Below are 24,960 nucleotides of genomic sequence, written 5' to 3'. Positions count from 1 at the left end.
TTTCAAAGGTTTTACTTTACAGTTTCAGTAAACTTGCTTTTGAGAAGGACTTTTGTTCAATATAACTAACACAATGTGGCCATGGTTGTTTCAGTGAAATAACATGATTGCTGATACAATGTCATAGAATCATAGAAATGTAGGACTTGAAGGGACCTCACGAGGTCAGATAGTTCATTCCCCCCAGTGAGGCAGGATTAAGTATATGTCGGCTCTCCCTGGCAGCTGTTTCTCTTACTCTCCTGTTTCCTACTCTGACAAGCTACCGAGTAAGGGATAGATCTTCGAGCACTTCATGCCCCTGATTTTACAAACATTCTCTATGTAATTAACTTTAGGCATGTGAATGATTCCACTGAAATCACTGGGACAATTCATTTTCATAAAGCTGCTCCATGCACATGCGTAGGGAGGTCTTGTGGTATGCTGGGTGGGTCACTGGACTGGGAATCAGGAGACATGCCCTGTATTCCTGTCTCTGCCACTGACCTGCTGTGTGACCTTGAGCAAGTCTCTTCACCCTTTTGTGCCTCAGTTTCCCCTCCCTTCCCTTTGTCTCTCCTGTCTGTTTAGCTCGTAGGCTCTCAGGGTAGGGCCCATCTCTTACTATGTGTATGAACAGCTCCTAGCACAGTGGGCCTTTGATTTCAGTTGGTGCCTGTAGGTATTACTGTAATAAAAATAATAATCACAATGTGTGGAATTCCCGTTGAAGCTAATAGAATTCTGCCTCTGCAGTGCTTGCCTCTGATGGCTGAAATGGAAAACATACTGTTTGATTTTCTCTAGACTATTCAGCTCCACTTCCCAGTTTGTTGATGCATTTTTATTTTTACCGTATTATTTTTTGCTCAAAATTGATCTGTATTTCTCTATTCTCATTATTATTTATATGGCATCCAAAAGTGTACTGGGTGCTTTACAGACATGTAGGAAGACCTGTGTTGGCCCACAGGAGCTTACAGTCAAAACAGGAGAGACAGAGCCAAACAAAACAGAGCAGAAAGACGCATGCACTATAAAAAAATTTCTTTTATCTTTTCCTATTATTGTCTTTTTTAGCTGGCGACTGTTTGCCTTTTTAGAGGAGGTAGCACCGTATTGGGAGCCTCTGTTCTGTTCCCGGCTCTGCTACTGACCTGCTATGTGACGTTGGGCAAATCACGTCACCTCTCTCTGCTTGTTTCCCCTCCCACCCTTAGTCTGGCCAGTCAGTGTCGTTTGTTAGCTTTCTGGGGTAAGGACAGTCTCACTGTCGACTTGATTCACATTTACATGAAAGCCCCTTGAAGGCCTTTCTGGGCTGCCAGTGCAGTGTAAAGTGAATGTAAATGTAATTGTTCAAGAGGTGTAAAGAGGCCCTAGGGGAAGTGAAAATCGGGTCGTGTGTGTTTGTACAGTGCCTAGCACAATAGGATCCTAGTCCTGGTTGTGTATACATTCTCTTTTTGTGTTCAGCTTGAGCCTATAGCCTGTTCCCCTGTGGCTATGTTTGATTCACACCTACACCTGATGGCATCCCTGGTACATCGCACATTCTGGAATAAAAAACCCAAGGGCCTGTCATAGTCGACACCGGGCTGGAAGATGTTTCTAGTCCACTGGCTGGGGGAGTGGGGTCTGGTCTGTTAGTCCCTCCTTGCCCCTCCAGCAACAAATTCCTTCTGTGGTGCCTGGCACTTGCATACCCTTTCAGGACCGTCAAGGACTTAGCAAAGGGGACTAGAATCATAGAATATCAGGGTTGGAAGGGACCTCAGGGGGTCATCTAGTCCAACCTCCTACTCAAATCAGGGCCAATCCCCAATTTTTGCCCCAGATCCCTAAATGGCTCCCTCAGGGATTGAACTCACAACCCTGGGTTTAGCAGGCCAATGCTCAAACCACTGAGCTATCCCTCCCCTAGCATTAGCCTTATTTTATAGCTAGAAGAAATGAGTGGAGAGACGTCATGTGATCTGCCCCGTGGCACAGAGGGAACAGAACCCAGCTGTCCTGACTCGCATTCATTTACTGCTAAACAACAACTGAGATGCACACATCTCTTGGGCTTAGCATTAGCTACTGAACTATGGACCTGGCTAACCGCATCTGCAGCTTTCAAAGCTGCTGGCCAGCAGGTTGGCATGTGTAGATGGCGCAGCAGGTTAACGTAGCTTGGTCACCTCTGGAGACTTGGGTTCAAATGTGGGTCACATGAAATGCATCTGATGCCCTTAGAACCTACTGCGTGATCTAGCCTGGCTGACAGCTTTTTCTCCAGACAGACATACCTAGGTACAGCAGTCCACCAGCGAGCTGCAAAAAGCTTAAGCCGGCTTCGCAAAGGCACATGAATGGTGAAATGCCCCACCTAGATTTTTGAAATATGCTCTGCCAGTGCTGCCGTATTCTGGAGCACATCTCTCATCTGTCCTCACTGGGTTCTGTGCAGCTCGCCAACAGCTTTGTCCGCAGGCATGCAATAGGCTCCCTTTAACCATAGTGTTGATGAAAAGCTCAGGCAAGTGCAGGACAGAGCCTTCTAGCTAGCCTGATGTGTCGAGATTACAGCGTACAGGTACCCTGCGCAGCGTTTCACCCTCCGCTCTCGGGAGCGTGGCGAGCCTTCCGTCTCCACTTTCTGCTGCTGGTGTGGATGACACAGGCTTTTGTTCTAAGGACAATGTTTTTTAAAATAGGAGGCTCCCTCAAAAATGTCCTGCCTCAGTTGGTGATGCTCTGAAAATTCCCCTCCCCCAAAATCCTTATCAAGCCCCTATTCTTTCCCTCCACCCACCGCAAAACCATCCATCCTTCCCGCACATTTCCCCCTTTCAGCTCCTCCATTCCTTCCAGCTCTCACCCACCCCACCCCAGCTGGAGGAGACTGGGTATCGGAGAATGTATTTCCCCAGGCTCGTGGGGGTGGGGAGCAGGTCTTCTCTTGTTGGGTGACTGGAGAGGGCTGTAGGTTGGCTTGTTAGCACCACCTGGGGTGGGGCGGGGGGGTCATTGGCAAGGCAATAGGCAGGCTGCAGTAGCCAAAGGACTTCCACACCATGCATCAGCTGTGGCGGGGCCCCTCTCTTTCTTGAACATTGCTGGAATGTCTGATGACGACTGTGAAGGCTACCTGGTGCATCTCCCAGGTGCACCTGGAAGCTGGGGGAGAGGCAGGGGAACACGCCAGGTGGGAGTTCCCTTTTCAGTAGCTGCTGAGATCATGGAAGCACTGGGTGTGTGCAGGCAGGCTAGTGAATGTTACCCAGCAGAGCCAGCCTTTAGCACTCTGTTCCTTTCAGTCCTGGCAATCCGTTCCTATTGGCCAGCCTGGACAAGGGACAGCATCATCTACTTATTTCTTAAAGAAAGTCCCTATTCTCCTTTAGCAGGCCTCATGGCTGGCTTTTTAAAGAAGGGGCTCATGCAGCGTTCCCCTGCAGCTGATCAGCACAGTGAACCCTGCTGACCTGGCTTTCATCTGCACTGGAAGGTTTTGCATTACCTGACTTTCTTATTAGCTAAATGATTTACCTCTCAGCAATAACCAGCTGGGATAATTAGTTGCATCTTCATCTCTGCATTCACACTCGGTTGTGCGTTCGTTTTATGTTACGTGACTGTCTCGTAGGCTCGTCCAAGATTTGCAGATGTTGTAGACTTTGGAGTACATGGCTCTGGTGACTCAGTGACTCTTACACATGAGAACTTGGGGGAAGGAGAGTTAATCATCGAATGGGTGGTAACTTATAGTTTAATGCATTCAGGAGTTTCGTGGTGGTTGTCATAATAATGTGACTTAGCTCATTAAAATACAGTACATACTTTATGTACAGGGAGGAGTTGTCAGTGGCTCTCAGTGTTCTGCTTCTGACTTCAATAGGAGCAAAATGAGGCCAATGCCGAGTGCCTTTGAAAATATACAGACTCTTTTAGTTCCATTCCTCCGGCTGGGCTTCAGCTTTAAAGTGAGGTGGAGTAAAACACCCTTCCCTTAAAGGTTCACCCGCCCATTCATCGGGGGAAGTTTTCCCTGGCAGTTAGGGAGGGGGGAAGGGGAGGGGAACTAAGCTACCAATTTCTGCAGAATTTAGGCTTCCAATTAAAAAGAAAAGTTTCTTGCCAAAATAGGAACTAAATATAAACCGATAGCGCTACGTTTCTGAACCTACACACAGTCCACCTCAGTATGTCTGCAGCTGCGTAGAACTTTGTCAAATAATGGCCGCGACATTAGCAGGGGGTTAGGGTTTCAGCAGGGTTCACAGCTGTTATCTGTATGTGCAGGCCGCTATGAAACTCTCAACTTCATGGATGTTAACCTCAGACCTCAGCTGCTGCTCAGGAAAGCACTGAGGAGCAGCAGAGACAGGGACACAGGAAACAGAGGTTCTGGGAGAGGCAGAGTAATATTTGGTTGGGGGAGGGGAGGGACATGGGGAAAGAGTAGAATAGATTTGACCCTCTCCCTTTACAGAAGCCCCGAGGCTTTGGAGGGTGTAGAAGAAACAGAAAGCTCTTTCCTGACCACCTGCTAGAGCAGAGGGTGCAGGACAGGTACTAGCAGGAGTCAGGTGCTGGAGCTCCCCGAAAGGATCCAGGGTCTAGTCCTCTGGCTTAACTGGGCTCTGGTAAATTTGCCAAGCCCTGCCCTTTCCTATCCTTGCAGATGAGTTGCTGTAATTTTGTCAGCTAAATGCATATGTGATAGAATAGAAATGCTTTTGTTTTCAAATACCCTAATGATGATTTTTGAGAGCGCAAATTCAAGTTAATAAAAACCACCCTTGTGTTTAGCAAACTGCCGGTAAGTATAAGGTCACTGTTGTAATCTCTGATGGGTTACACCCCGATTTAGGATAGCATGTGGTTAAGTCCCCTTGATTTTATCACGTTCTTTAAAAGAATAACGAGGAGTCCTTGTGGAGCCACAAGGACTCCTCGTTGTTTTTGCTGTTACAGACTCACACGGCTACCCCTCTGAAACCTTCAGAAGAGTGTCGCTCTCTGAATTAGGGCCTCAGAGAGAGGCCATAAAATGGCAGTGCAGGCCCTCAGGCTGTGTGTGTTGATCTGCCACTGGCTTTCAAATATTCGGAGGGGTTTTATGATAAGGAATCTCACGGGGCCTGATTCAGTGAGATAGTACATCTTAAACTGCGTTTACAGTTGCTTTGCATCCCTGGACTGATGCAGAGCAGCTGCATCAGAGAGTGAGAATGGGATACACCCTGAGCTTCTGCTCAGTAACTGCTCCTTGCCCCAAGATGTGTAAATATATTGGTTACCTTTAAAAACTTGTTCGTTGCCTCAATATTCTCTAGTTATTCCACATAGCAAGTGCAGTGAATACCTCAGGTACCGAGGTCACATTGTTTAAAGATGACCCCCGTGACTGACGGAGATTGAAGGAATCTGTCTAGGTACCTCACTGTAGTATGTGAGCATTTCACATTTGTTAATGGATGTTTTGCCTCTCAGTACCCCTGTTAGGAACACGAGGGATATGCCCATTGGCAGAGCACAGCATAGGCCCGCTCAGGATCATGCAACGGGTCTGTGGCCCAGCTGAGAATAGAAGCCTGCTCTCCTGGAAATGGCCCAACTTGATGATCACTTTAGATAAGCTATTACCAGCAGGAGAGTGGGGTGGGAGGAGGTATTGTTTCATGGTCTCTGTGTATATAATGTCTTCTGCAGTTTCCACAGTATGCATCCGATGAAGTGAGCTGTAGCTCACGAAAGCTCATGCTCAAATAAATTGGTTAGTCTCTAAGGTGCCACAAGTACTCTTTTTCTTTTTGCGAATACAGACTAACACGGCTGTTACTCTGAAATGTGTCCTAACCCAGTGCCCTGTCCACTGGAGAGGCCTTCCCACTCTGAATGAACGTTGACTCTTCCTGTGTTTTGCGGTAATACACTGGGAGGGTGGAGAGGTGATTTGTTTGTACTGGGCCCCGCACTAGATGCATGTTGTCGCATGGGGAGCATGAGCATCACCAAACCTCTGCTGTGCATTAGGGTGACTTGGGAGAAGGAGAGGGCATCTGCGCACTACTCTGCAGATGCAGAGAGCAGAGTCAGAAGTTGTCTGTTGCCCCTTTAAGCAGCACTGCAGGTATTTGAATTGAAGTAGCACTTAGAGACACAACAGAAGACTGGGGCACCATTGTGCTAGTCTCTGTACAAACCCCGAACGAGAGACCGTCCTAGAGCTACCATCTAAATGGGAAAGACAAACTGTATAGTGCCTGCCACTGGTTCAAGCCTTTGGAGTAACAGGCACAGAGTAGGGTTGCCAGTTATGGTTGGATGTATTCCTGGAGATTTCATCACATGACATAATCTTTAATTAAAGATGAACCTTTAATTCCTGGGGACACGAGGACAATCCTGGAGGCTTGGCAACCGTAGCACACAGAGGTGAAGCGTGTTGCCCAAGGTCCAAAACAGGTCAGTAGCAGAGCTAGGAAACCCAGGTCTGCTGACGCCCAGCCCAGCCCCCTACCCACTGGGAAACATTGCCTCTCTTCCCCACTGCATACCTGCTAGGGCCATGGAGGCTGCAGAAGTTACTCCAGTGTTAGATCTGTGCGCATCACAATCTTTAATGTATTTGTCTTCACAGCATGGCTGTGAGGCAGGGCAGTGCTGTTATCCCTGTTTTACAGATGGGGAACTGAGGCACAGAAAGACGATGTAACTTTCCCAAGATGCTTGCGGTGGAGCAGGATTTGAACCTGAATCTCCAACAGCCCAAGCTAGGACTCTCACTACCAGACAATCCATCCTCTCTCTGGAATACCCTCTGTAGCAGTGAGAGGAGAAAGGGGCTAGAGATGAGTTCCTGTCCATTGTGTAAATAATAAAAGAATATCTATCTTTTTATCTTGTGGAGAGAATATATTGTTTTTCTTGGGGGCTCTCTATTCCTCCCCACACACCCATCATATGACTGGGTGTATGATGCCCACTACCCTGTTAAAGTAGAAATGTCAGGCCTTGTTCAGTAATAAGGGCTGAGTAATGCACCTAATTAATGTCCGTCGGTGGAAGAGCTGAGACTAGAACCCATTGTCTCCTGCTGGTCCCAACCACAAGTACCTTCCTCTAGGTAAAATTAGTGAGGTAGTCGCTGCTGCCTTCCCCAGCTGGAGCTCTGGTTTTGTGCCCACTGGGTAGGAAGCCCTGTTGGGCTGGAGTGTGCCCGGTGCAGATGGATCTCCGGAGATCTTTAGCAGCAAACCTGTAATCAGTAATACTGAGTGTGTGCAAATAACCATTTTAACTCTTTTTTAACTCAACCAGATCTGGCTGGACTTTCAGAATGACAACAAAAGGCACCTCCTTGACTCCAGGACCATCCTTCTGCCAAATTTCCAATCCCTGCTACAAAGTCTGGGGGTGCTAGAGCTCTTCAAAAAAATAACTGGCCAAAAAGTTAACATTGGCAAAACTATCTGTCTTTCCCTAACCTCATTCTTGGAAACAGCTGAACAGTTTTAACTGAAACTCCTCCCTCTTCATACCCTGTCTCCAGCAAGCCTGTGCTAGAGAGCAAACATGGAAATACCAGTCTGAACAAATGAAGTTCAGCAAAGTTATAACAAACTGAAAACAGGGGCTCATAATGGAGAGTATCTAGCAACCCTAACTATAGGCATCTCTTCCAGCTCATGCTATACTGATAAAAGGAACCTGGATCTAATTCATTTATAACTGCACCATTGGGGTTAATCTGGTTCTCTTTCCCCTTCTCCCACCTATGTTTGGTTAAACTCACTTGTGATGTCTTGCCTTGAAATTAGATAAATATTCCCCTTTCCCTGACTGCTGTCTAATTGTTTGTCCTTGGTTCATGAGCTCCGTGGAGCACTGGCCTGGGAAAGCTGTTAGCATGCAGTGGGAACTACTGCAGATCAATAGTAATAGACTGCGTAAACAATTCAGAGCAGGGTCTGCATTATCTTACATGTGAGTCCAGCACCCACCACAATGGGGCCCTGGCTGTCACTTGCAGACTGTGTGCTCTGGTGTAACACAGATAACACTAGTACATGTGATGCTTCGTTGCAACACTAGCCGTTGCTGTTTTAATCTAAGGAACGTAATTTTATGATCTTGCTTAAGAGATAAAATAAAGATACCGTGGCCCTGTGCCACTCAGGCCTGGCCCTGCTCCCTCAGTATAGTGGTATGCCGGAGCATGTCGAGCAGGAAAGGCTGCACGCTTGCAAATCTGAGTTTGCAGAATGGCCATGAAGGCTTGCTCTAGTCACTTCACGTTAGAGGGACCATGAAGCTAAATTAAGCTCCACAAACAGGTGGCAGAAAGCCATCTATGCCGCACCCCTCTCGGGGGTACTGAATATAGCTCAGACACACCTCTGTATCTGGCCCAGTACGTGCATCTATTAGCCTTTTCTTCCGTGATATTTGTCAAACTGTGGGTGCAAGGAATTATTTTGCACAGTGGCTGGAAGGTGGTAGTAACTGCTGCACAGTTGTGTCTGGCATTGGAGGAGATTTGGATTGTAAGAGTGTCTTTGTTTGACCTGGTTGCAAGTGGTGAAATTAAAGGCCAGGGTTTTCCCAACTTTTGTATGAATAAGAGTGAAGCATTAAGGCCCTGATCCTGCATTGGGAACCATGTGGGGCTCCATGGGACTTCTGAGGCTTGCCCAGGAGGCTCTTGTTGCAGGGTCAGGGCTGCCCAGTTGTGTGATGGGTGGATAAGATTGGATGAGACTTGATAGTCCTAGGGAGAGCTGGGCTACTTATTTATAGAAACATTTTGGGAATTTGTGTCAATTTTGCCAAATTGTTTTGATGGCCGGAAAAATAATCCAAAATAATTGAAATGTTCCATTTCAACACTGCCAAAAGGAAACCTTGGAATTTTCAGATTGAAATGATGTTTTGTTTTGAAACATCTTTTAATCTTATTTTAAACATTTTAAAAAGCGGATTTTTTTTTTCAATTCGCTTAAAATTTTGAAACATTTCATTTTTGGTTTGACCAAATTTTGTTTTGGTGGTTTTGGATTTGCCAGTGAACCAAAAAATCCACTATTCACACAGCTCTAATTGTGAGTTTTGTTGGGGGCAGAGTTAAGGTTGTCCGGGTGCTGGTCAGTAGGAATTTATTGTTTATTGGTGTGCGTACTTGAATTGGTTTCAAGGATACCCACAGTTACATACCTTGTAGCTGATGATTTCCATGTTTGCTCAAAGGTGGTGTGTTGTATTTTGGTAACCATGTATATAATGGTCTGTTTTGTTTCAAGTTCAACTTCTTCTAGATGTTAACAGAGTTTTGTGTGTATGTGTGTGTGTGGGAGGGTGTTTAGGAATAAGCTGAAGTAAATTTACTTGTGTGTGTAAAGTACCCCCCAAGTGTGGAGTATACGCTGTGCTAGAACCTGGGGCATTTCACGAACAAAAGTACAGGCCTTGGCCCCTTAAATTAAAGGAGTTACTCCACTAGCTGTTAGCAGTAGTAGGCTCTTATCCACTATATGGGTCAGCCATGTGAGAGAGACCTGATCAAACTCACTTAGCCAATGTGGTATGAACTCTCCCACTCAGAGGAAGCTCATTCCAACTACCTGATGTCCACAGGAGTTCAAATTCCCCGACAGGCCACCACTTTGTAAAGACCTGTCGCAACAGGCCATTGACACCAAAAGAATTGGGATTTTCAGTGCCAAAGACACTGGCCCTTAGTACTATAGCAAAGTGCAAGATATTTGTGATGTGTCTCACAGGTAAGCTATTCTGGTACAGATCTCCATAAAAGCCGGGGTGAAATTGACTTAATTGAAGTCAATGGCAAAAGTCCCAGTGATTTCCATAGAGCCAGGGTTTGACCCCAGATGCATTCCTGTGGTCTTACAATGTCTTTTGCGTTTCAGTAGCTTGTGTGATATTTCAAAACTAAAATTTTGCACAAAAAATGTATCTGATGTTTCTACCTCTGGAGAATTATTGAAATCTCAGACCCTATATTCTAAAATTTTTGTCTGACCTAAACCAGTATTCTTGCTCCTGCTCAAGTCTGAGTTGCCATGCATGGCTAATGCTCTTTCTTGTTCAGAGGCAACTCATTTACTAGTGGTAGTTACATATTTTCTATTGGCATCTTGAAATATATATGACAGAGTCCAAACAGTAATTCCCTCTTGTTTCTTTCTCTTTGCAGGCTCTCTACAATTCGATCAAGAATGAGAAGCTTGACTGGGCAGTGTAAGTATACTGTGCAGAATTCATGATCTTAAAATCAGTCCCCGGTATGGTAATCCATTTCCTATGTACATTGCACTGTGATTAGACTCTGGAGACAATCATCTTGGTCCGTGAGACTCAAACATTGGATTCACTCTTCCTTTAGAAAAGTCCATGTTCTACTTCCCTTCTCCTCAAGTAAGTAAAGTTGTTAGTTATGCAAATCAGCTGTGTCTGCAAGGAGGAAAGACATTTAATTCAGTAGGAAACTTCATCTTCAAAAGGCAGAAATATAAATCCTCTGTTTGTTCCATGACTACATAAATAAAACAGATGTTGAGTTTCTTCCTTTACCTTCCAGTGCATTGTGTTGGAATCACTGAATAGAAACGCAACTCTTGGATTGAGTTTCCTGTTCTTGGCTTGTTGTCTAATATTGTCTTTGGATTAACTATGGAGAATTTGACAACAACCTAATATTAAAGAGACTTAATTCAGAAGAGGCCAATCTACCCGCCCTTATCTGCTTTTTGACAAGCTAATACTTCATCAGAACTCCGTGCTAAACACAAGAGAAAACTTCTGTTTCTAACCATATTAATCGGCATTTTCCCTTATTCATCTTCTTTGCGGCATGAATACGCCAACAGGAAAGGGATGCACCAGCCCTAGATTGATGTCAGTGCTGAGTAGTGGATTTTGGTGTTAAAGAAAAGGGTTACACCCCAGAGTAGCTGTGTCTCTTTGAGATGTTTGCCTGCATGACTCCACACCCAGGGTGATGCGTGCACCCTCAGTACGCAAGCTCAGCTTCCCGGCGCGCACAATCCATTGGGGCTGCTTGCATCCCGTCTACGCCCTTGTGTCCCCACCTGAGGGGTCATAAAAGGGAGCAGCCTCAGCCCCCACTCAGCTCCCTCTGCTCAACCAAGAATCTGTTTTGTGACTTGGAATATTAGGGAAGGTGGACAGGTAATAAGAAACCATGCAGGCAATCATCTGGAAGTGTGCAGCCATTATATGGATGAGCAACCGCTCTTCTTTCTGTGAGCGTTATCTGCAGAGAGCCCCGCTCCTGGTAATTAACAGACAGCTGCAAGACTCAAAGGGGGTGGATCTGAGGAGTCTCTCCTGAGTAAACGTCGCAGGACTGCTCTCCCAAGCTGAGGCTCTGAGCTAGAATAACGCAGCGTGGATATATGTATGGAGCTCCATGTCATATCCCAGCAACAGAGACGTTTTGTGGCCAGCCCCTGCAGCTGCCTTAGGCTTGGTGGAATGTGCCAGAATTTCATCTCGTTCTTGGTGAGAGCATACACAGAGACTAATCCACATGGACAACCTAGGTGGGAATCAATTGGGTCCTAGCATTATTCCCACGGTTTTCGGTCAAGGTGATTTACGGGGTGGTGTAGTCCTGTTCAGATAGTAGCTTAAAGCCCTCTTAATGTCTAGCCATTGCAGCCTAGTCTCCCCTGGTAGTGAGTGGGGTTCGGGGGGAAATACAGGCAGGTTCGGGGAGGTGGAACTCGGAGACCCTTCTTGGATAGGAATTTGGGATATGGGTGAAGGGCCACCTCATCCTCCTGGAATGCTGTATGTGGCTGGTCAGCCATTAGTGCCTGGATCTCAGGGGCAATCCAAGCTCATGAGCAAGCTACCTCCAACCCCAGCGGATGCAGGGCACATTCTGAGAACAGCTCTAATGGCGATCCTGTTATCTTAGGGCTGGACTACGAGCAGTGGCTGTGAAGGGCTGAGCCCGAAGCCGCCTTCCTCGTTGTGCGGTCACTGGTCACAACAGCAGTGCTTGGGCTCTGGGACTACTTATCCTGAAAAGAGAGGCACCATGACTCCTCTCCGCCCCTCTAGATTGGCCTGCAAAGGAGGGTGGACACATGAGAACAGTCGGCTCCGTCACGGTGGATGGAGCAGCACGTTATTACCACCGGTGAAGCTGCTGTAGTGCTAGGTCAGCGCAGCCAGGATATTGAAGTGTGAAGAAATGCTGTTAATCTGGTCAGAGTCTCTTTGATAGCCAGAGATTCTCTTTGTTCCTGTAGGCTAAACCAGGGTTTCCGAGCTTTGACAGCAATTGGTACGTGGTGGATTAAAGACCTGGGGCAGAGCAGGGTAATTTGTGATATATGGAGGACTGCTACACGATCCTCATCTCGTTCTTTATCGTTTGTTACTGGCTAGATTTGTCATCATTCTAAAAGACTTGCTGTCCATGCTGCTGTTTACAGTGCAGCCACAGGGCTGGATCCAAAGCCCACTGAAGTTCATGAAAGGCTCCCATAAATTTCATTATCGAACCTGTAGACAGAAAAGCATCACCGTATTCAACACATCCACTCCCTGGTGTGGTCAAAATCGGACACTTCAGTTAGTAGCAAAAGCTTTTAGTTATACTCCTATCAGCAGGGCAGAGTAAGTGCGGCTCTGGGAGGGTGAGCTGTGGTCGATTCCTTCTCAAGTACCATCAAAGACAAGTGCTAACTTAGCTGCCATTGCAAAGCCGTCGGCTATTAAAATGAACCATGTCTTGTGATTTGTAATGTGTTCAGCTCTGATCTGGAAGTCGCGGAGAGCCACTCAATATGGGATCCTATATCTCTTTTCCTTCATACAGTCACTTTTCAGAGAAGAACACTGTCAGGAAAGATACCTTATTTTAGCTGCTTCCCAATTCCTCTTGCATGAAATCCGTTTAGTAGGATTGAACGAGATAGGAAGTGTGATGAGGGAAATGGAGATCCCAGGAAATTTGATTGTTGTTCTTTCTTTTTTTTGCCCTTCCTTCCACTCCTCCATAATCTCTGCTTGTTTACATACAGATGCAGATCTCCCCTAGCTGTCTTAAACGTCCGCTCTGTAGTTTAAAGAGTGAGGGACATGGGAGAGGGTCGGACTACATAGGGATTGACAGTATTTTTGCCTCATGCTCCCGGGAACATGGAGCTATAATTGTACTGGGGCTATAGGAAGCCTTGTTTTTTAGGGTGGGGGAAGCGACAGAAACATGGCAAAGAGAATGACTGAAATCCTGATGTCACTGAAGTCAAGAGCAAATCTCCCATTGTCTTGAGTGGAGCTGGAATTTCACACCATTAATCCCTGAGGTACCTCCAGTGATGTCAGTAGAGTTACGCCTGGGATGAATTTAGCCCAACAACTGGTATATAACTTTACATCCTTCTACTGAATTAAACTCCCCTCAGGGTCTCCAGTATCCCCATGAGGTTCTTGTGGGTGTACATTTGTATTAGGAAGTTAAAGTCTTGCCATCCTCTCTTAATATCAACCCTAAACTGTTGGGCGAGATGGGTATGATTTCCATGCCTGGTGCTATGCAGGAGGTCAGACTAGATGGTCATAATGGTCCCTTCTGCCCTTAGAATCAGATGGATCCTTACCAGCTCCATCGTGGAGAAGGATACTGAGTTTGACTTGCTTCATTTTAGGCGTAGAATAATCTAAAGTGAAATACGTTTCATTTGCATGATATTTAGATGGAGCACAGAGATCAGCATTTCCCGCATTGTTTATAACAAGTATGTTTGCTTCCCATGCAGGCAATAGAAGTAAGAATTAGAGTGTAGAATAGGGTGAATGGAGACACAATATATAATATACATGCTTGAAGAATTGTTCAATGAAGACCCTTGCAAATCCACGGTCTGCATTCAAATTATCCATATCTGTAAGGCCTTTTTCAAAGCAGGGCTGTGTAGATTACAGAAAAACAGTGGTGTCTTTAAAAAAAGAACAGGAGTACTTTTAGTCTGCTGGTGAAACAACCTTTACCTTTTATAAAATGGAGGTGTTGGGATTCCTTTTTTAGTCTGAAGTGTACAGAAAAAACGACCCCACCAAGGGAAAAAAATAATGAAATTGTGATGGAGAATTTTACTACTTTTTGGAAAAGGAAAATCCCCAAATTAAATTTATTGTTGAGAATTGTAACAGTGCCTGGTACGATGGGGTCCTCGCCTACAACTAGAGCCTCTAGGCGCTATGGTAGCACAAATTATTATATTACTATTATTAATAATAATGCTAAAATTCAGGGTATTGTAAACTAGTGTTGCAGTTCTCTTCTGAAATCTGCCTTGTAACTGCACTTGCGTGATCCTCCTGCACATGCAGTCTGGAGATCCCCTTCTGCACGGGAACTGCCTCCTTTAAACGCCAGTTCTCAAATGCTTCTTGTTTGCCTCTGTTCCAGAATTAGGTTTGGGAACAGGGGTATCCTGTTACTCCCCCCACATCGTGGATCTGGGGTCCTGGGAGAGTGTGATGGTTTGTCAAGTGAGAGGCTGGAACTCATGGAGGCAAATATTAGCATAGGTACAGATCTCCATAACTGGACCTCACAAATATAAAGATTTCAAGCATTCATATCTTCTTGTCATTGCTAAACCAATTCATTTGCCATGGGATTGCTTTTTCCATATCTCCTCACTGGCGAGAAGGGGAGAAGCAGTCTCTTCAAAAGCAAGGGCTTGATCCTGCAGTTCTCACTCACGGACTTCCGTAAGAGCTTGGCAGGGGTGGGTGGTAGAATTGGGCGCCCAAGCCATGGAGAAACAGTTAGTTACAAATAGCACTGGCTGAAAATATTCCCCATAAAAGTTTTGTCACTAGAAAATGGCTTTTTTATGTCAAAATGTTTAAAGTTAGGGTTGTGCTTAAATACTTCGTTGATCCAAAACTTACGGAAGCCAATGGGAGACAGACATCCCACTGTCTTCAGTGGGTTTTAGATCAAGCCCATAGTAAAAAAAAATGCTTATTAGAATAACCTAAAGAGAGGAAAAATTCTGAAAAACAAAGCATGTGTAGAAATTAAGAAGATGAAACCTTGCAGGATAATGGCCCTGGGCGATGGGTTTTTCACTTAAACTTTGTGTTCATCTCTTTTTAGAGACGAAGAGGAGAAAAAAAAATCTCACTCTGATGGCACTGATGAGAAGGATAGTGGACCCCATTCAAAGGCCATCACTCGGATCGGCCATTCCAATAACCCCTTCCTGGACATTCCTCATGATCCCAATGCTGCTGTGTATAAAACTGGATTTCTGGCTCGTAAAATCCATGCAGATATGGATGGAAAGAGGAGTGAGCATCTTTTATGTTTGTTTTATCTCTTAGGTACCTCTCTTCACCCTCCAGTGGCTTGTGGCCTTGTGCCCATGAATGAGAACAAGCCTGCTACATCTAGGTTATTGAAGGCATAAGAAACAAAATAGCAGTTTGATTATCACAGCAGAAAAGAACACTATTGAGCCATTTTGAGGACTATTCCATGCCCAGTAGCATAAAATAAATGGTACCCATGCCTTTGCTTTAGTGAATTTGTGCAATGAAAATGTAATATCGGAGAGCAATGTGTGTCTTTCGTGCTTAAAGAAGCCGAAGTGTTGTTCACAAAACTCAGACCAGTTTTATTGGAAGTACTGTAAGTTCTGTTCATGGACTTGCCAAATAGTTCTCAACTTTTGCCATCTGTGATTCTAAGTTACAACAGAAATTTTTCATAAAGAAGGGAAGGATGGTCCAGTCCCCTTAAAACACCTGTTTGCAACCCCCCTGGGCGTCACAGTCCCCATCTGAGAATCCAAGAATTGGTCCATTCCTGTAGAAGTTCACTGGCCTTTCAGAATAACCCTGTAATCTAGCAGGTCATTCCTTGTTAGTGATATATAATGCTCTCGTTCAAATTAGACCTTGCATCCTTTCAGAAATAGGATGTTGTTTGGTACCTCCTGGCCCCTTATTCATAATAAATGTGCAGCTACATTTGGTTGCATTTCTGGCTTTTAACGTCATATTTCCTCATTGCCGTAACTCTACAATGGAGGCCTCATTATTGAGGGCTTTTTGGGGTGGGGGGGTGTATTTGTGCACATGCTATTTTTATACTGTTGAAAACTGCAATAGTCACTGCAATATGAAGCCTTGTTTTTTAGGGTGGGGAAAGCGATAGAAATGTGGCTTTGAGAGCAGAGACTACTGAGCGTATCCGTGTTTTCCCGATTGTTGTTAATGTATATGTGGTGTTAGCTCATATTGCAATTGCTGGGATTAACACTGAAAACAAAATCTGACTTTGTTATGGGCTATGAATACCTGCTACACTTTTTCAATTGTGTACAAGTATCTTAAGGTTGTGTCATGTATTATGCTAGGGTGTCTTAGAACCAAAACTTAAAGGTCAACATTTTCAGAGTTGGAGCCCTAAAGATAGACTCCTAAATCCATATTTAGGTTTTTTTGAAATCAGAGTGGCCTGATTCTTCTTAATAATTAGGCCACCTCATTGGTTAAACTTCATGTTCTAAACAGGTTCTGAGCGGTGGCTTTGAATTATTTTACCAACATCCCACTCCAGGTTTGCTAGTGGTGTCCACTCCCTTTACAAATCTTAAGGAAGAATTGTGTGCTTCCTTTGTTATGCTATTTGCTTAATCAGAACAATAAAAATTGTGTATTACTTAATGGACTAAAGATGATACTTTCTGCAAAAACCCTAAACACGATTAAGTCATTTAGGACAAATTTTTCAAAAGTGCCTGCATGACTTAGGAGCCGAAGTCCCATTAAAAGTTAATGGGACTTCGTCTTCTAAGTCACTTAGACACTAAAGTCACTTAAAACTTCTGTGAGAACCTTAACAAGGTGACAGTACTTATACAGTGTATAAGTACCTTCAAGGGGAGAAAATACCAGGTGCTAAAGAGCTGTTTATTGTAGCGGAGAAAGGCATAACAAGAACCAGTGGCTGGCAGCTGAAGTCAGACAAATTCCAGTTAGAAATTAGGTACACATTTGTAACCGATTTCAGAGTAACAGCCGTGTTAGTCTGTATTCGTAAAAAGAAAAAAGAAAAGGAGTACTTGTGGCACCTTAGAGACTAACCAGTTTATTTGAGCATGAGCTTTCGTGAGCTACAGCTCACTTCATCGGATGCATAGCATATCGTGGAAACTGCAGAAGACATTATATACACACACAGACCATGAAACAAAACTTCCTCCCACCCCACTGTCCTGCTGCTAACAGCTTATCTAAAGTGATCATCAAGTGATCATCAAGGAAGGCCATTTCCAGCACAAATCAAGGTTTTGTCACTCTTCCCCCCCCCCACACACACACACAGACACACATACAAACTCACTCTCCTGCTGGTAATAGCCCATCCCTCTTTGAAACCTCTCTTTATAATGCGCATGATAATCAAGGTGGGTCATTTCCAGCACTAATCCAGGTTTTCTCACCACCACCCCCCCCACACACACACACCCCCTCCAAAAACCACACACACAAACTCACTCTCCTGCTGGCAATAGCTCATCTTACAATGTGCACAGCAATAATCCAAGTTTAACCAGAACGTCTTGGGGGGGGGGGGGGTTTGTAGGAAAAAAACAAGGGGAGATAGGCTACCTTGCATAATGACTTAGCCACTCCCAGTCTCTATTCAAGCCCAAATTAATAGTATCCAATTTGCAAATGAATTCCAATTCAGCAGTTTCTCGCTGGAGTCTGGATTTGAAGTTTTTTTGCTTTAAGATAGCGACCCTCATGTCTGTGATTGCGTGACCAGAGAGATTGAAGTGTTCTCCGACTGGTTTATGAATGTTATAATTCTTAACATCTGATTTGTGTCCATTTATTCTTTTACGTAGAGACTGTCCAGTTTGACCAATGTACATGGCAGAGGGGCATTGCTGGCACATGATGGCATATATCACATTGGTGGATGTGCAGGTGAACGAGCCTCTGATAGTGTGGCTGATGTTGTTAGGCCCTGTGATGGTGTTCCCTGAATAGATATGTGGGCACAGTTGGCAACGGGCTTTGTTGCAAGGATAGGTTCCTGGGTTAGTGGTTCTGTTGTGTGGTATGTGGTTGTTGGTGAGTATTCGCTTCAGGTTGGGGGGCTGTCTGTAGGCAAGGACTGGCCTTTCTCCCAAGATTTGTGAGAGTGTTGGGTCATCCTTCAGGATAGGTTATCCTTATCCTATCCTGAAGGATGACCCAACACTCTCACAAATCTTGGGAGAAAGGCCAGTCCTTGCCTACAGACAGCCCCCCAACCTGAAGCGAATACTCACCAACAACCACATACCACACAACAGAACCACTAACCCAGGAACCTATCCTTGCAACAAAGCCCGTTGCCAACTGTGCCCACATATCTATTCAGGGAACACCATCACAGGGCCTAACAACATCAGCCACACTATCAGAGGCTCGTTCACCTGCACATCCACCAATGTGATATATGCCATCATGTGCCAGCAATGCCCCTCTGCCATGTACATTGGTCAAACTGGACAGTCTCTACGTAAAAGAATAAATGGACACAAATCAGATGTTAAGAATTATAACATTCATAAACCAGTCGGAGAACACTTCAATCTCTCTGGTCACGCAATCACAGACATGAGGGTCGCTATCTTAAAGCAAAAAAACTTCAAATCCAGACTCCAGCGAGAAACTGCTGAATTGGAATTCATTTGCAAATTGGATACTATTAATTTGGGCTTGAATAGAGACTGGGAGTGGCTAAGTCATTATGCAAGGTAGCCTATCTCCCCTTGTTTTTTTCCTACAAAACCCCCCCCCCCCAAGACGTTCTGGTTAAACTTGGATTATTGCTGTGCACATTGTAAGATGAGCTATTGCCAGCAGGAGAGTGAGTTTGTGTGTGTGGTTTTTGGAGGGTGTGTGTGTGGGGGGGGGTGGTGAGAAAACCTGGATTAGTGCTGGAAATGACCCACCTTGATTATCATGCGCATTATAAAGAGAGGTTTCAAAGAGGGATGGGCTATTACCAGCAGGAGAGTGAGTTTGTATGTGTGTCTGTGTGTGTGTGTGTGGGGGGGGGGGAAGAGTGAGAAAACCTTGATTTGTGCTGGAAATGGCCTTCCTTGATGATCACTTGATGATCACTTTAGATAAGCTGTTAGCAGCAGGACAGTGGGGTGGGAGGAAGTTTTGTTTCATGGTCTCTGTGTGTATATAATGTCTTCTGCAGTTTCCACGATATGCTATGCATCCGATGAAGTGAGCTGTAGCTCACGAAAGCTCATGCTCAAATAAACTGGTTAGTCTCTAAGGTGCCACAAGTACTCCTTTTCTTTTTTCTTTTTATTTGTAACCGAGAGGGTGATTAACCACTGGAACAAGCTCCTAAGGGAGGTGGTGAAGTCTCCATCTCTTGATATCTTCAGATCAAGTCTGGATGTCTTCCTGGAAGAGGTGTTTTAATCCATCACAATTTATGCTTTAGTCAAATACCAATAGGCTTAACAGAGAATAATGCGGTGAAATGTAATGGCCTGTGTTATGCAGGAAGTCAGACTAGATGATCTAATGGTCCCTTGTAGCCTTAAGCTCTATGAATCTACAAACAGTGCATTTTTACACCATAACATGTTCAAATGTCTTTGAAGTAAAAACAAGGAGGAGTCCTTGTGGCACCTTAGAGACTAACACATTTATTTGGGGTGTACTTTGAAGTGTAGCTTTAACTCTGAATTCCCTGGCTTTGTAATGCTTGATTTGGGATAATTACAAGTTTATTGTGTTTTCACTGGTGTGGTCCTTCAGCTTTAATGCCAGCTTAATATAGGAGTTAGTCTGGGATTTTAGTTGTCTTCCATCATTTTCTCTCCTTCTGCTAGGAAGAGGGGACTGGGGAAGCAGCTGAAAACTTGATCCTGGTTTCCTTGTGGCTGCAGCAAGAGGGATGGATGCTTTGTTTGCCATCCCCTACAGAGTGGCACTGTAACAGTTATGGGTGGTGCCTGCCTGCATTTAGAGAAGTTCCCTCCAATTCCTCTATCTGGTGGTCTTGCACTAGTCTAAGCCTCTGCCGTGACACAGAGCTCGGACTGTGCTGAATAGCATGGGAGGGTATGGCCCACTCATCTCCCACTCCTGTTGCTGGTGAAATCCATGTTGTCAGGCTTGCAGAATTGGAGAGGCACCTGTACTGCAGCTGTTTTCTGCCTGCTGACCCAGGCCCGGCCTGTAATCTTGGCTGTTTTGTTTCCCCCAGCCCTAGCTGCAAAGCAGGCACTCTGGCTAGTTACGCTCCCCTTTGAAAAGCAGAATACAAGATTCGTTGAATGCAGAATTAATGTAGGTTTCCTGTTGCCTAGACGAAGGGTAAAATGGAATGAGTTAAATGGATTGCATTTCTTTTGTTTTCTCTTTAGCTCCCAGAGGGAAGCGTGGCTGGAAAACCTTCTATGCTGTGCTGAAGGGAACAGTGCTTTACTTGCAAAAGGTAAAAGAAATAGCTTTCTTTGAGGGGGATAAAGCAAGGGTTCCCAGCCCTTTCCTGTTGGAGCCTCCCTTCAGCTGGGCACCCGCTTTGGCTTCCCAAGACCCACATGGCACATCTCCAGTCCGAACACAGATCCTCTCCCTGCCTGACACTCTGACGACGTCTCTCTCTCTCTCTTTCTTAACTCTGCCCATCCCTATTCGTCTGCTGCTGTCATTCAGGGCTTCACACGTTCTGCCCTACCAGTGAAGACAACATCATTTGCCTGTTTGTCACACACATATCTCCGTGCTACCTTCCATGCTGCCTGTGTGTATGGACCTTCTTTCCTGAACTGATGCAGAAGGCCTCTACCACCTTCTTCAGATCCCTTCTTGAGACCCCCCGTCTGCCATGATGCAAGTCAGACACTAGTCCGTTAATCATGGCTTGAGAGGAGGCTAGGGGGAGGATTTGCCTTCAAACTGGCCAGAAACAGGGCGGGGATTTTATTCTAGATCAACATGAAATGCTGAAATTTCCTGCAGTGAACAAAAATTCAGTTTGGAACCATCGAATTGTTTTGACTTTACATAATGTTGAAATATTAAATATAAAAGACCAAACTAAATGATAAACTTGAAACAAAACAGTTTTACCATATCAAAAGGAAACGAGAAAGTCAAAACTTGGTTTCGACTTTTTCCCGTCAAAGCTTTTGTCAGAAGTGACAGGCTTCCGCAAAGTGTTTTGATTCCATGAAATCCACCTTAGGGAGAAACGAAGCATGGAAAAATCTCAGTCCAGAAGTTCATTGTTTCAGGAGAAACAGGGTTTTTGCAGAGTCTGGCATGCTTAACTGTAGTGAAAGCTACAGAACTGTGGTTTTCAGCACAAAGGCTATGTTTACACTATGGACCTTACAACAGCACAGCTGTAGCTGCACGGCTGCACAGTCTCCCATGTAGCCACTCTATGGACCGTCCACACCGGTGCTTTTGTCAGTGAAACTTATGTCAGTCAGGGGTGTGGTATTTTCACACCCCTGACCGACAAAAGTTTTGCCAACAAAAGTGCTAGTGTATACAAAGCCTAAATGATATGCAAATTATCCTAACTTCCAGAAGAGCTCTAGCTACCTTGGCTTCCGTGGAAGCTCTTCTGAGAACTGCATTGCTCTGCCACTGAGCATATGTATGATCTTGGGCAAGTCACCTCCCTTCTCTGTGCCTCTTTTTGCCCTCCCACATTTTGTCAGTCGAGATTGTGAGCTGTTCGCTTCAAGGATACTCTATCTCTATACAGCGCAATGGAGCCCCAATCTCAGCAGTGACCTCTAGATGCACAGTAAGAATAACTGGTAGATATATCAAGAAAAGGAGTGCTTGTGGCACTTTAGAGACTAACAAATAAGGTGCCACAGGTACTCCTTTTCTTTTTGCAGATACAGACTAACATGGCTGCTACTCTGAAAACTGGTAGATATATCATCTTCCAAAGGGCAACATGGACCTGATTCTGCTCTCACACGATTTGCTATCCATGTTTCTTTTTTCAAAGACACCTATTACAGTGGTATCTAAAGGACGGTAACTCCAAGTTTACACTTGTAAAAGCATCAGCAGAATCAGAGCCTATGGCCACATATTCAGTGGAACGGGGCCAGTGCTAACTGCTGTCTTGCCTGTTGTTCCATTATTAAAGGAGTGATTTGAGAAAGATGCTTTCTGAATCAATGAGCAGCCAGGCTGCCAGAGGGGCTTTGCTGAAACACTTGCAATTAGCCAACTAAATACATCTCCCCAAGATTATATAAACTCAGAAATTTGACAAGCTTATAACGTCTGTCCTGTGCATGGAAGCCTCGAGTCTCAGGTTAATTTCCTGCCCTCTGTCATTCTAATGTGACGGGAAGTCAGTGGAACTGGAGACTGTCACAATGTCTCGTCATTAGCCTGAGCTGAAATGGGATGTGTGTGTAGAAGACTGTGAGCTTGAGCTGGTTTTCACGCAATAAAAAAATGGTTTCTTGACAAATGGTGCAGTAAAGTAGGCCACACTGGTGTATTTGGATTGGGTTTTGTTTGCAGCGATACTGCTTTTGCAATGTTACACTGTATCTTTATGATGCTATGGGGTAGGATATTCTGTGTATAAATTTGCTCAGACCCTTTTCTTCGACTAGCAAAAAATAAAAATAAAAAAATTGACTTGAGACGATAAATGACGTAAGGACAGAGCCCATACCTAAGTATCTGCTCCTGAAGACCTACAGGGTCCTCAGAAGAAAAGAGTTTTACAGTGATCGTGCATAGCCAGTGAAGACGTCCACCCACTGTACAATAGCTGGTAACCAGCAAAATGTCTTGCTGGGGTTCACTAAAAATGGATTAAGGAAGGCCCAGCCCGAGTCTGCTGGAAATGGAACGGGCAGTTCTGGCTGGCTACCTGGAATCCAAGGAGAGATGAGTTCAGTAGGACGCTGAGACTGAACACTGCATTAAAGGATGACTTCAGCGGATAGAGAGGCCAGAGCTCCTGCCAAATTCTTCTGTCATGCTGCTTCAGTGTAACTGGGTTTGGGTCTGAGCCAGCCGACTTCGATTCAGACAGTGGAACTTCAGGGGAATTGTGTTGTGCCTGTTTAAAGGAGATGTGTAGCCTAGTGTTCTCCAACTACTGGGGTCCTTCGGCCCAAGTCTCAGCATCCCGTATCAGCTCTACCGGACTGAGGGCTTTTGTGGGGGAAGTTTGATTGCCCATCACAAGCCTCTAGACTTTGTCTGAGAGTAACAAAGTAAAATTGTTTTAAGAGATTCCATGGTTCCCTTCCCAGGGCTTCCAGGGAAGTTAACAGAGGCCCAAAGTCAGTGGTATTGCTGCCAGTTGACCTAATAGGGTTCGCGTGGGTGTTTGACTTCGGTCCGTAGATAAGAAGGGATCCTTCTGTCTCCATATGTGTCCGGGTGTGAAGCCTCACTGGGAGGGGGATACTGGAGGGAGTCAGATACTGCTGGAATTGACTTACCATCATCATCTCCCTCCCAAGAAGTGGGGGAAGTGTGAGACAGGGCAGTAGCTGGCCAGATCATTGACATCTGGTGACCGTTTTAGAGCCAGACCACTGCAGGATTGAGGCTTATCCCAGCTCGCATCTCTCCATGGAGCATCGCCAATCTCCATCTTTTCTCCTTGCCATGGGACCATGCACACTCCTTATGCCACATTTGATTAGATTCAGAGGGGTTCTTTTGCTCCAGTCTCCTACCCTCTTGTTGTCTCCGTTGCAGGTCTTAGCAGAACCATAGCGACTCTTGCAAATGACAGGCAGGGGGAGGTCTACAGGCCAGTGCATTGGTTTTGGACAGCAAATGGTGATAATGAACTACCAGACCCACCATTGCATGGATCCTGTGTCTGAGAAAACCACCCGGATCATCGGAGTCTCTGGGGGCAAACCAGCACAGCCACTCCATGGCCCTGGTGGGGGGGATGGAAAGCTCTGTCCTGCAGTCGGGGGTCAGAGATGATCAGCCCATGAGAGTGGTGTGCTTACTGCACCCGCAGCATGAAGATCGGGTGCAGGCTGTGTCCTGCTACGTGAGCCACCTGGCGGAATCCTGATGAAACCCTAACTCAGCAAGTCAATGGTTTAATTTGTGTGGACACTGAACTAGCCACGGTGGTGAGTCGAGGAAACCCGTAATTCCAGGCTTGGCAGCAGCTTAGTTAGCTCTGACTGCAGAGTGGCGTGTATATCCTTAGAATTCCCACGTAGGTTTAATCGTGTTCAATTGGCCAGCTCCATGGAGTTACACTGATTTACACCAGCTGAGGACCTGACCTAGTGCGGGGCACTCAAATGAGTCAGTTCCCTGAAGCGGGGCCTCCGTTTAAAGCATTGCTGCACCGTGCATTGTCGTTCCTAGAGCAGGTCTGCCCAGTAGTGTCTGATAATCACGGAGACAGATCACCCATGGCCAGAGCTTATTCTCCCCCCTGAAACATTAGATCCCCATTATGTGGCAGCTATGCTCCACCCTGCTCAGCACCAGGAGTCCCAACGAGACATATCTGACATCAAGATTGATCAACATCATGTGGTCATAGGTTAGGGATGGATAGAGGTTAAGTGCTATTTGCAACTTCTCTTTAAGCAACTTGGTGTAAACTTACACCAGTGCAGCATTGCCAGGAGGTGACTTGTCCCTTGACATGCCTCGGGAATGCCCTATTTTTGGCTGGCTGTGCCACCTTCACATGTTGCACACGTATGCACAACCTCTGGTTGACTAGTGTCTTCGCGGCTTCACTTTACAACACTGCTGTGTCTCAGATTGTATTGGGTTTTTTTTATTGATTCTGATTTTACACTGGTTCGACACCATGTGAGATCCAAAATCAGTTTCTGGGGTATGACTTAAGAACACTGAGGAATTTAGCCCTCTAGGATTTATTTAACTTCT

General features: G+C 45.3%; 1 protein-coding gene across 5 annotated transcripts in view; it reads left to right on the top strand.

Moving 5' to 3' along the window:
• Positions 1–24,960, top strand: part of PSD3 (pleckstrin and Sec7 domain containing 3) — a 142,836-nt gene that overhangs the window by 100,249 nt on the left and 17,627 nt on the right. For all 5 annotated transcript variants that reach the window (XM_074953651.1, XM_074953654.1, XM_074953652.1 and 2 more), the window contains 3 exons: positions 10,187–10,230; positions 15,140–15,333; positions 20,445–20,515. In XM_074953651.1, the coding sequence (XP_074809752.1) occupies positions 10,187–10,230; positions 15,140–15,333; positions 20,445–20,515 (309 nt within the window). The remainder of the gene's footprint in view (positions 1–10,186; positions 10,231–15,139; positions 15,334–20,444; positions 20,516–24,960) is intronic.

Source organism: Natator depressus, chromosome 5 (genome assembly GCF_965152275.1).
Source record: "Natator depressus isolate rNatDep1 chromosome 5, rNatDep2.hap1, whole genome shotgun sequence".
Lineage (NCBI taxonomy): Eukaryota > Metazoa > Chordata > Testudines > Cheloniidae > Natator > Natator depressus.
This window is presented reverse-complemented; position numbering and strand designations above follow the sequence as displayed.